The 12,828-nt window shown below is 42.4% G+C and overlaps 1 protein-coding gene across 2 annotated transcripts in view; it reads left to right on the top strand.

Moving 5' to 3' along the window:
• Positions 1-12,524, top strand: part of LOC126359629 (calpain-A-like) — a 198,969-nt gene extending 186,445 nt beyond the window's left edge. Inside the window, exon 16 of one of the 2 annotated variants that reach the window (XM_050007646.1) lies at positions 11,747-12,524. In XM_050007646.1, the coding sequence (XP_049863603.1) occupies positions 11,747-11,832 (86 nt within the window). In that variant the 3' untranslated portion in view covers positions 11,833-12,524. The remainder of the gene's footprint in view (positions 1-11,746) is intronic. The other variant, XM_050007647.1, reaches the window with a different exon arrangement.
• The last annotated feature ends 304 nt before the right edge of the window (positions 12,525-12,828 follow it).

Genomic DNA, 12,828 nt, shown 5'->3' with positions numbered 1-12,828 from the left:
TGTGCTGTCAACACTGCCATAACATGTACTGACAGCTCTACAGGGCCACATCCTCCTAACATGGCAGCGTTTGACACTCGGCCGGACACAAGTGCGCATGCGCAATGAGCTTCATGTGTTCCCGAACTGACGGCTCCTATCCCACCCCTCGCGGACAGCACCTCAAACTATGCAACTTTGGCTCCTGTGCACCACTGTGCGACTGCCACTGACAACACAAACATTGCACTCATGCCAAGCGTTTTGCTCACGACTGTGCTGCCACAGGCCGCGCCCTCAGACAATGGACTCACTAACGGCTCACGAGCTCTATCGAGCTCACCCAGCCACGGTGCCACTGCTTCGGGCCGGTGGCCATCTTCTCACGTTGACTCCTGGGACACTTCACCACCTCGAGTCTCTGAAAACCACGACCACACCTCGCCTGCCCTGCCCACCACACATTGTTAACAAACCGCCTCCCGTGCCACCGGCAACATTTCTGTCATCACCAATGGCGTGGTTCACAAGCTTTCCCTCACGCCAGGTCCCCCGATTTCCAGTAAACCATGTCAAGTTTGTCCCAAGCGCCTCTCCAACCTTAAAAATCAGATTTCTGAACTACTAAGTTCCGGCGTCATTGAACCCTCTGCCACTAGCTGGTCTACGCCCATACATATGACACCCAAGATAGACGGGTCACAGCGCATGTGCGGAGACTATCGTCAACTAACGAACGTACAATTATGGACACCTACTCCGTACCCAACATTGCCGACTTTACCAGTTCCCTAGCAGGTGCGACCACGTTGTCTGTCATTGATTGCAAATGGGCCTACCACCAGATATCCATGGCACGTGAAGACATCGAGAAGACAGCAATCACCACCCTGATTGGGTTATTTCAGTTTTGATTCATGCCCTTCAGTCTGAAAAATGCAACCCAGACACTTCATCAACGAAGTTCCATTCGACCTAAAATTCTGTTTTGTATATCTTGATGACATTCTTGTGTTCAGTTCCTCCGTCGAGGACAACATTCGACCTGTGCAAACTGTTATGAACACTCTCACGGCAGCAGACATCGAGACCAACCAGGACAAATTGCAGCTACATAAACCCATTGTCACTTTTCTTGGTTTTCGTGTCTCTGCCAATGGCATTTCACCCCCCCCCCCCCCCCCCCCCCGAGAAAGTACAAACAATACTAAACCTACCCAGACCTTCGTCATTCAAAGAGCTCCAGTGCTTTCTAGGGACGGTTAATTATTATCACCGACATCTACCTCGGGCTGTGGAGATTCAGGCTCCACTGATGGATGCCTTGGCAGGCACAAATACTTCTGGATCTCAGCTCGTTCCATGTACCGCTGCTATGACTGACTCTTTCACTGCCCTCAAAAGTCTGCTTGTCGAGGCCTGCACCATCATGCATCCTCATCCCAATGCGCAGCTTTTCATCACCACAGACACAAACGATACTCCCATCGATGCTGTCCTTAGCAAGACAATCGACGGCCAAACTTCGCCTCTGCGGTTCTTCTCGTGCAAGCTCACCAATGCACAACACAAATATTCCACGTTTGACAGGGAGTTGCTCGCGGTCTAGAAAGCGATTAAGCATTTTAAGATTGACATTGAGGGACACCCTTTCTAGGTTTTAACAGACCACAAACCCCTGGCTGTAGCCATTACAGACCCGCCAGCTGACCTGCCTCCTCACCACTTCAGATACATGGACTTCATATCTCAGTTCACCACCGATGTCAGACACAGAAAGGGTGCTGACAATATAGTTGCTGATTTCCTTTCACAAGTCGACGCTGTCCATTTGCTGTTAGACCTCTCTGAACTGCCTAACCTCCAACCTGCCGACGATGAAACGCAAAACCTGATTACAGACTCTACTTCTTCACTACATTTCATCCGCACCGCCTTTCCTGGCATTTCTGGTGAGATCTGGTGCGACAACAGTATGGGCATGATATGCCCCCTCATCCCAACCACGCTTCGTTGAGCTGTCTTCAATGCTTTGCATAATTTAGCCCATTCCGGTGTTCGTGCGTCCGCCCACCTCGTAGTGGAGCACTTTGTGTGGAGAAACGTCAACAAGGAATGCCAGCAATGGGCACGCTCCTGCATCGCGTGCCATTGCTGCAAAGTACACAAGCACACTTCACCCGCCCTCGGCGCCTTTTCGATCCTCCCTGGGCGTTTCCGGCATATTCATATTGACATGGTCAGCACCCCCCCCCCCCTCCAAGCCCCCCCCCCGCCCTCCCCCCCCCACCGGCCCCCCTCCCCTAAAGGCTTTCGTTATGTTCTCTCGTCTATCGACCGAACAACTCGCTGGGTTGAGGCTGTCCCCCTCCCCAACATTATGGCAGAAACTGTTGCTTGAGCTTTTGCTGATTCATGGGTATCGCATTTCGGATGTCCAGCTATCATCACACTGACAGGGCAGACAATTTGAGTCGGCCCTGTTCAATGAGATTTGTAACATTTATGGCATCCGGCGCATCTGTACCACTGAATATCACCCGCAAAGTAACGGGCTAGTCGAGCATTGGCACCACATTTTCAAGGTGGCTCTTTGATGCCACGACTCTCTATGGACAGAGGCCTTTCTCTTTGTGCTACTCGGCATTTGTGCAATCTGTAAGGAAGACCTCAAAGGCACAATATCCGAGTCCGTATATGGCCAGAACATTGTTCTCCCTGGCGAACTTGTGAGCCCTTCCGCTTCTCTCCCTCAGTCTGACTTACCTTCCTTTGTGGACTGCGTCAGATGCCACTTCATCAATCTCCATATCCCTCTGCTCGCCAACCATTCCCACCCTAAGGTTTACGTCCTGAATCTCTGGACAATTGCGAGTACGTAATGCTCTGAGATGACACTGTACGTGCTCCCCTCCAACCTCCATATACTAGCCTGTACCGAGTTCTCCAGCGCTCAGCCAACACCTATGACATCCAGACGAAAGATTCAGCTGTTACAGTTTCTCTCAACAGACTTAAGCCTGCTCAGGTCGAGCCTTCTTCTACCCCCCTTTAGACCACGACCACACCATTCGCTGTTGTGGCTCACGACGCTCCGACCACTCCCTCCATGTCGGACTTACACACTCGATCGAGTGACTTCCAGCGCCAATTATTGAGCTTTTCTCCAACCTCGCCCTCTAAGGCGGTGTCACACACTCCGTAGAGTGACTTCCAGCTCCAATCGTCGAGCTCTCCTCCAACCTCGCCCTCTACTCCAGTCTCACACACTCCGTTTAGTAACCACATGCTCCACACGTCGAGCTTAGCTACGATCAAGCCCTCACCGCCGGGCCCTTCGCCAGTCCATTCGACCTCTCTACCGTCGCCTGCCTCGCCCCATTGAGGTTTCTCACACTCCCCCCCCCATCTTAAATGTGCCCTCGCTCGAGGTGCTTGTGCCTGTCCTCCTGCACATAATCCATGACATCTCAATAATACTGTGCGATTATACACTGTCCGCCATGTGTTTCTCTTCATCCAGTGCTCATGACACAACCTCCGCCATTCCCTGCCAGCTGGTGAAATGTGTTCCCCTCCCCCCTGGACATGGTTCGTATGTTTGCCACGTCCACCAGAGACATCGTCATCGTCGCTCCATTGCACTCGTAAACCGCTGGCCTACCTGTTGCCGCACGACCAGCATGCCCAGTATGATGCCCGGCTCGCTTCAATGACTTCCAGGTTCAGTGGCCGAACCTTCATTCGCAACATTTACCCGCACAGCTCCCCAACGATGCTGTTGAGCTGACCATGGTCCAGTTCCCATGGACCACCCCTGCCAATGCCATAGTTACCCCTCCTCCCCCCCTACCGGCGTCTCAAGAGTACTCCGTACTGCCGGGGGGGGTTTAATGTGGCGCCGATGAAATCGACACCAACATCGATATGCATTTATCTTTGGACTCTAAGCATTATCTTAGGCTGTTCCACCATATTCAGTTCAGTTCCTTGAGATCCTTGTATGTGTTAAGTTTAATAAATGAACTATTGCTAAATGGGTGTGATTATTGGTGCAACCAAGCTGGTAATCCTCCTCAACCAAAATGCAATGAGTAACCAACGGTTTCCTTCCTGCCATGAAAGTGTGTCAAACAGTTGTAAATATATTATCTGCACACAACTTCCGTTCTATCTTTTATCAATTTCACATGCATCAACCAAGACATTTTCCATATTTTGTTACAAAACGTAATGCTTATGTGCTGCACCATTACCATATTACCAAGTCTTTACACTCAATATGTCAGACTGTCTGCAACAAATGGACCAGCTTCACTTTAGTGTGTTTGATTCTAGATGGCACTTGTCAACATCTTCAATGCATACGCAACCTCCAAGACGAATCACTACTCTTTTATGAGTACCTGCGTAACAAACATGGGGCACCAAGCCATTGCAGTACCTCTTCCTTTCCTGTGCTGTTATCTTTTTTTCTCACTACATCTTCCCTCAGAATGGTCCACACAACAGCTTTATTGCTGACAGTGTAACTATTCTATAGAACACTGATTATAGTTTTTCCCAAATGTTATTTTACAATACTCAATTCAGTCAACTTTTGTTAAGACCCCCCCCCCCCCCTCTAATCTGAGTTTGAACACTACTTTAAAAAAAAGTGGGCTGTGTGGGGAAGATCGCTCAGTACCCAGCATTGTAGGCGTTCCATGTGGAGAGTTGTTGGTTACCTTCATGGTGGTAGCCCCCTGTTTACGTAGGGATCACACTTCTGATGCCCGAGCTGTTACCTCCCTCTGCATGCCAAGGAGTAACTGCCTGTCCTTTTGGGAGCACTGGGACTCCATGCAATGGCCATCAAGCCACGAGGCTTTTGCTCAGATTTGGTGGCACCCATGGGGAGTGCCTTCAAACCAAGTAGGCAGCATCAGGTGGTTATCATGTGCAGTGAAAAGATCTAAGTTACAAGCTGGTGGCCATAATGCTCTGGTAGTCTATCTAAATAAGCTGAATGCTTCAACATATATTGTTATGACCCCAAGAACTTTTCCTCCTTTGCCACACCAGGCGGGCGGGGAGGGGGAGCAAAATAAAGCAAACTGCGGAAACTTACTCCCCTCCCGTTAGTTCATTGTTTGCACCTGGACTGCTGAAAAATCCTATTTCTTTCTCCATAATATCGAAAACGTCTTTGAAGAAATCTCTTCACTTAGTAAGCTATGAAGTGGTTCTGTGTTAATTAAAACAGTGACTCGTACCCTGTCTCAAGCATCACTCTCTTGCAAGGAACTTAGTGTCATGTCGTACCTTTCACCATAGCACTCCATTTGAGCTTGAATATGGTACACAATTTAATTTTTCACCATTGCACCCATTAGAGCCCGAACATGGTATAGCATTTAATTTTTATTGGGACTTAACACTGCAGACAGATGAAGAATTACACAAAATCTTGGAGGAATGAGTGGTATACTCCATACACTATGTACATCAAGCCCCACCAGACAGCAAGGTTGACACCGGTGCATTCATCCTCATTTCTGAGGGGTATTCACCTCCTGAAAAAGTTAATACAATGAAATGCTGTTGTGATGTGAGCTGTATTTTCCACCCCTAATGCACTCTTTTAATGATAATGCTTTGAGCATATGTCTTCAACTGTGGAGACCGAGATTTACCGCATCATGAAAACTTCCCATGTGAGCAACCACCACCCTGTGTCAGTTATGAAGTCATCCAACCTACCATCCTGAAATCTGCATAGTATGTTACTTTAATTAAGGAATATAAAATCCAAGGAATTCAGGCCTCCAGTCACATTTCACATTTTGAAGCCAGAAAAAGTACAAATGCTTATTTTCTGTTTCACTGTTATCAAATTTTGCCACTACATAACTGGGTGAATGGCTGAACGTCAACCCTGCATTTCCTCAGTGTTGACCTCTGGTAGCCAGCATGTAAATTAGCGAATGGGTGAGGTAGAATCCTCCTTATTGTGCTTCTTACAGCACCATCTTTCCCCCACACCGATCTAGTTGTTAAGGAGAAAAAGAAGGGCTATGTCTCCTTCTGGGGAACTATGTCTCTTGGTCCCTGCTGTGGGCCAAGCTGCTAGCCTACTGAGCTGCTAAAGATCAACAATTGCTCTAGGCTGCCTCCTTCATGGTAGGTATTTCTAATGATGTATTGGTTCTTGTTGAACGCATAATGGCCCACACTGCAACAGTGTCACCATCCTCTTTTAACATGACTACCTTCCAACTATATATATATAAAAAAAAGGTTGAAGAAATCTTCCAATCCTTTACTCTCTGTAACCTTGAAATATATAATGAATCTTTCACTGACTGGGAACTACTTCAGGCTCGTGACTCATCTCATAAAACCAAAGGCCCTGATTTAATTCATAGGCAGGCGCTCCACCATCTGAATGCGACTCACAGACTCCATCTTTAAAGAGTCTTTAGCCATACCTGGCCAGAAGGTGTTTTCCCTTTGCAATGGAGAGATAGTGTTGTTACTGTAGTCCTTAAGCCAGGCAAAAAACCAAGTCAGTTGACAGAAGCCAACCTATTAGCTTCATTAACTTGCTTGGCAAACTTTTTGACAGGATGGTAGCCTGATGATTCTGTTGGTTTCTCAAATCATGTGGTCCTTTGGCTCCCCATCAGTGTGGTTTCTGGGAGGTGCAACACATAACTGATCACATGGTTAAGTTGAAAACTGCAGTCCAATAGGCATTTCTAAATCTACTGTGTCACATTGCAGTCTTTTTGGTCTACATAAGGCATACTCTAAGGCGACAAAAGTCATGGGGTACCTCCTAATATCGTATTGGATCTCATTTTGCCTAGTGCAGTGCAGCAACTCACATGGCATGGACTCAGCAAGTTGTTAATACTGGGTCATGCTGCCTCTAAAGCACAAATTGATCTATTGATCATGTCCCTTAAATTTTCAATGGGATTCTTGCTGGGTGAGCTGGGTAGCCAAATCATTAGCTCAAATTGTCCACAATGTTCTTCAAACAAGTCGCAAGCAACTGTGGCTTGGTGAACATGGTGCATCATCAGCCATAAAGATTCCATCATTGCTGGGAACATGAAGTCCATGAGTGGCTGTAAATGGTCTCCCAGGAGCCAAACCTAAGCATTTCCAATCAATTATTGGTTCAGTTTGACCAGAGGATCTAGTCCATTTCATGTAAACTGAGCCCACAGCATTATGGAGCTTGCATTGTTGACAACTTGGGACTTTGGCTTCATAGGATCTGCTCCACACTCGAACCCTACCATCAACTTTTACCAACTGAAAACCGGACTCAACTGTTCAGGCCACAGTTTTCCAGCTCTCTAGGGTCCAACTGATATGGTCATGAGCTCAGGAGAGGTGCACAGTGCATTGTCATACCATTTGCAAAGTCATTCATGTCGGTCATCTGCTGCTATAGCCCATTAACACTAAATTTCACTGAACTGTCCTAACAGGTACATTTGACATACATCCTACATTAATTTCTGCAGTTATTTCATGCAGTGTTGCTTGTCTGTCAATACTGACAACTCTGTGCAAATGCTGCTTCTCTTAATCATTAAGTGTAGGCTGTCAGGCACAGCGTTGTCCATAGTGAGAGGTAACACCTGAAATGTGGTATTCTCAGCACATTTTTGACACTGTGGATTGTGGAATATTGAGTTCCCTAATGATTTCTGAAATGGAATGTCCCATGTGCAATTTGTTAATTTCCATTGTGTGGCAATAATCACTTAGAAAACCTTTTCACACGACTCACCTGAGTACAAATGACAGCTCTGCCAATGCATTGTCCTTTTACACCTTGAGTATGCAATACTACCGCCATCTGTATAAGTGCATATCACTATCTTGTGACTTTTGTCATTTCAGTGTACACCACCACTTGATGTCTTTAGATTTTACGTATCCTCCATGACTGGGGCTCTCAGTGTTCACCGATTACTTTTTATTCATCTCACTGTTTCAGTTTAGAGGTCAGCATCACACAGGTGCATGAAAATGGCAACCCTAAAGAGTTCATGCTGAGTCTTAACACACTTCTTTGTCAGCATCAATGGACTAGCGGTCTTTTGACAGACCAGTGTGCTGTCTGTTGTGACTTATGTGTTTGTTGTAGGTCACAGTCTATAACCTCATCATCTCCCTCACCGTGTTATAGTGTTGTCTGTCCTACTGGAGTTACTTATATTTTCAGCTTTTTCCGTTTTGCTGTTACATTTTCCCTCTCCACACAGCTACAAGCAATTGTTTATACCATTACTGCCTTGGATCGCTGCAGTTGTGCCATAGGGACCCTTATCTACTCTCTGGCCTGCTGTCCAGCTCAACATTTCTCTCAATGGCTTGGTTTTACCACTCCTACATAAACTATCACAGTTTTATCAGATTTCTGGCTGAGGTCTTTAATTTCAGATGGGGGAACTGATGACTTTGCTGTTTAGTCCCTTAACCTCACCCTCCCAACCACCCAGTGAACCAACCAACCAACCAACCAACCATGCATTCACACTAATTCTTAACATGTAGCGGATATACATGTTATTGAACTCATTAGATGTAATTTTCATGTAGGTGCGTTCCATGAGTTTTTGAAGTCATACGTTATCAAGGAGACCTAAGTGTGTTATGTAAGACAACAAAAATGTATTCATAAAATAAGTTGCAGTGTTGAAATGATACACTAGGATTATTCTCTGCTACTGACAGGCATTAGTTATTCATATTGTAGTTCTCAACTATTTCATTACAGTTTTTTGTGTTACATTGGATAGTAAGCAACATGTGTAAGTGGTGAGCAGCATGTGTATTTCTATATAGCAGCTCACTCAAATCACTGAAATCACTAAAAAGATACAACAGCTCACAGGAAACATTAGACTTTAGACATTTTTGTATGATAAAATGCACTCGAGAATGAGAATAATTTCCTTAAACATAATGTGTGGTTTTTCAATAAAAATTGTATCTAGTTGCACCAAGTGCTTTTAGAGTTAATTATTAATCAGTTTTGAGTTTTTTAATTAAAGTAATTTTATACTTATAATAAACTGTAGTGTAACACCTCACCTTCTGGACTCAAATATGCCTGAATAATGGAGCAAAATTAATAAACACTATTCATCTTCCCTCCAAAAACCAAGGGTGCTGAATTTTTCACATTAATCTACCACCTGAAAAGGGGCCACTTCACTTCATCTTTATTTTAATTCTTTTTCTGACAACATTTGAAATCACTGAAGAACATGATAAATATGAACAGTCTAGCCAGTCTTGGCCTCTTGGGCTCTCGATTTCCGACAGCTTCATTGACTTCTCATAAGAAGTCCAGTGGAGTGGTGGTCTCTTTTTGACAGCTGTATCTTCAAATCCATCTTGCAGTTGGAAACCAAAACCTTCTTCACAGATGGGTGACGGAGGGCTACATATTATATAACCCCCATTCAGCTTTAGCTGAACTGATCTTGATTTTGATTACATAAATAACGGTGGATTTAGGTTTTACGGTTACTCAGATGAGTTGTTTCAATTGCAGGCAAAAATGTGGAGACAGCTAGTCAACTGAATACCCGTAAGTCTTCCATTAATAAATCACATTCTGAGACAACTTGAGGGATCACATCATTTGATTATATACATATTTTCATCATGATACCTCGCCAATTCGGCACAGTTCATTCATTATTACAAGAGTAATAACAAATATTAACAACACTGACATTTGTTCTCTCATACAAGAGGAGTACTTCCATTTTGAATGTGATGAATTTGATATTTTTCTACTCTATGTACCAAATCATGTCATTATTCATTCAGAGAATTTGAACATCAGCTGAAAAGAACTACACTGTATAACTGGCAAATTAGTAGTCACTCTTGAAACTGTTTGCATGTTCACATAATTCCCAGATCAAGGTATTAGATGCTGTAACTTTGTAACTTATGGAGACATTACATTGGTTCAATGGATCTACTTAATTGCTTAGATTTTTTAAGAACAAATGAAAATTGCTAGTTTAAATAAGTCTGAAGTGGCAGACATCAACATACATTGATAACCAGCTGATTTGTTTGTCAAAGTTGTCAAAAGATTTCATGTGCTGGCCACCAGGAGCACTGTGATTACATTTCTTTTGTTGTAGCACAACACTATTACTGTTTGGTTCTGACAAAAACTTCACTTAGTTACCGACCAAGCTGGGCTAATATACCTACCTTGTAATGATTGCACCTGTCTCGTTTCAGTGCATGTTTGGATTGTTGTACATGTGCAACAGTAATCTGGTTTATTCTAAAATAAATGTTGTTCATGGTGCTCCAGAATTAATATTTCCTACCTATACTCAGCTGAGTTGCATGTGCTTCATATTCAGTTCAGTAATCTATCAACTAGTCTTGCGACAAATACTTTATTAAGCAGTAGTGATTAACAAAGTGCTCATTTACACTAAGATCCTGTTCCAAGATTTAGTTCTTTGAATGTTCAAGAATTGTGTGGTTTTCCTTTCTTGTTTTCAAAAATATTCATAATTTGTTTCAATGATAAAGAAATATGGACAGACAGTTATTCTAATTCAAAATTATTCATACTGCCTCAAGTGGGACTACTTCTTGATGAAATGTTCACTCAGTTTTCCCAAAATTTCTTCATAATATGGTTGTTTAGCTGTTCCACTATTGGTACCTACTTTGTTATAATGGTGATTTACTCGTCAACGGTGAGCAGCAATATGCTATGAAAACAGTTCCTCAATAATGTAAGCAGCCTTGTTTTCTCCACGTCAGACCTTATAATACCAACAGCGCAAAACCTAAGACTGCAGCCTTGTTTTCTCCACGTCAGACCTTATAATACCAACAGCGCAAAACCTAAGACTCTATCCTCCAGGGAAATCAAGCAGGTCATTGAATAAAGGCAAGGAAGACTATGGTTTACTCTGTCATCAATAAAAATCTAATTGTAAATGGAGTAGAATCTTGGTTTGAAGAAGACTGATGCAGGAAATCAGCTGCTGCCCTTTTAAAACAAGTTATTCTAGCTTTTGCCTTAAGTGTTTTATCTAAACCATGAAAAACCTAAGTCTAGAAGGGCAGATGGGGATTTGAACCCCACTGTTCCCTAATGTAAGTCCAGTGCTATATTCAATGCTCTGCTTTGCTTGATGTGAGCATTGAAAATCAAGTATAAAGCTCTCAAAAAATGCTTCCAGAATCTCTAGAAAAGTAATATTTGGTAAACGATCAAAGAAGCATTAGTAAATCTGGTTTACTAAGGGCAATGAAGCATCAAACTAATAATTTTCATCATTTGGAGAAATACTATCATACGACTAACATAACAGACCGAAAGACAACATTGCACATATGTAATCATAACAAACATGTCCTGTATGTAACAGAAACCTTGTACAGTGATACTGTGCAACCTTATTCTTAAATGCTGTGTACTGCAGTACAGTGGCAAAAATTAAATTAATTTGTCTTGGAAAACACACCAAATAGATGATAATAAGTACTTGTAGTGAGTATTGAAAAGCCCCAAAATTAAACGTAAGAAATGATTCTGAATTATTTCAAGCAAATAGTAAATAAAGTCACAATTTTTATAGTGTTCACTGATATAATTTCAAAACAGATACTGACTGCAGCTACAAATGAAGTCAAATCCAAGAACATATTTCAATAGTCTTATCTCTTCAGTATATCTTATTAATTTAGATGAATTACTGTTTTACAGATGTTTTTCATAAAAGAGATCCAGAAGGTACACGCAATGCAAGTTTCAGCATTGATGAATGGATTGAGACCACACTCTATTCTTGAAGATTACCATCCACTGCTTATACTGCCTGTACTTCCAGCATGCTAATATGTGGAACAAAAGACTGCAGTGGAAGAGCATGAAAGGAAAACTGAGAAACCGGACAGAGATAGAATAAACTTATCATATAATTTCTTTCCATCTGGTTCTTGAGTACAAAAGAAAACAATCGTACATACAAAATAAGACTGTACATACTTCACATGACAGTATAATTCTTTTAAATGTATATTTTTGTACTTAATATGTGTAAATATAGGAATTGTTCTAAAATAAAAATTCAAATCTTTTTTTCTAATAAAATGTGTTTTTTAATAATCTGCCATGTATGTGATTATACAAGCCTTCTGTCTCAGTAGTCACAGAACAACTTTATCTGAACACACAGAATTCAATAGGTAAGAGAATGATAAACAGCTGATGCAGATACTTTATCTGTACAGACAGACAATACATCCTGAATGTTTATCATGAGATAATTCTCTACTTTTTAATCATGTAAGTCAAAGTAGTTTATAACTTATATCCTTTGTCATATTTCTTTCTTCTGTGTATATTTCGTGGCAATCATTTTTCTCCAGTTGAATTTCATGACACTTTTTGGTAATGAATTCATGCTTATGGAATTTGTCACTGTGCAGTGAGTGATCTGTACAGAATATAAAACTTTGAAAATGCAATTTCAGTATAATAAATATAGATAAAACATGTTTTACTTGCTTAAAATGCAGTAGAAAGTCAACAGTTTTGTATAGGAAAATCAGAGTTTTAAAATTAGTTGTAACTACATATTCAAAAATAATGGGCTCTGTGCAAAAGATTCCTCTGTTTCTCACAAATTTCACTATTAATAAAGAGACGTTTAAAAAAGTAGGCTAAGCATCAGTCAGTGGCTGTTCACTTGTTAACACACACTGGAACTTGTTAACACACACTGGTGGCACTCTTATAGTTACACACCAACAAGTTAGGTGTCGCTGTGTGAAATTCATAAATAA

Source organism: Schistocerca gregaria, chromosome 1, assembly GCF_023897955.1.
Source record: "Schistocerca gregaria isolate iqSchGreg1 chromosome 1, iqSchGreg1.2, whole genome shotgun sequence".
Lineage (NCBI taxonomy): Eukaryota > Metazoa > Arthropoda > Insecta > Orthoptera > Acrididae > Schistocerca > Schistocerca gregaria.
Note: the sequence above shows the minus strand (reverse complement) of the source record. Positions and strands in the feature narration are given on the sequence as shown.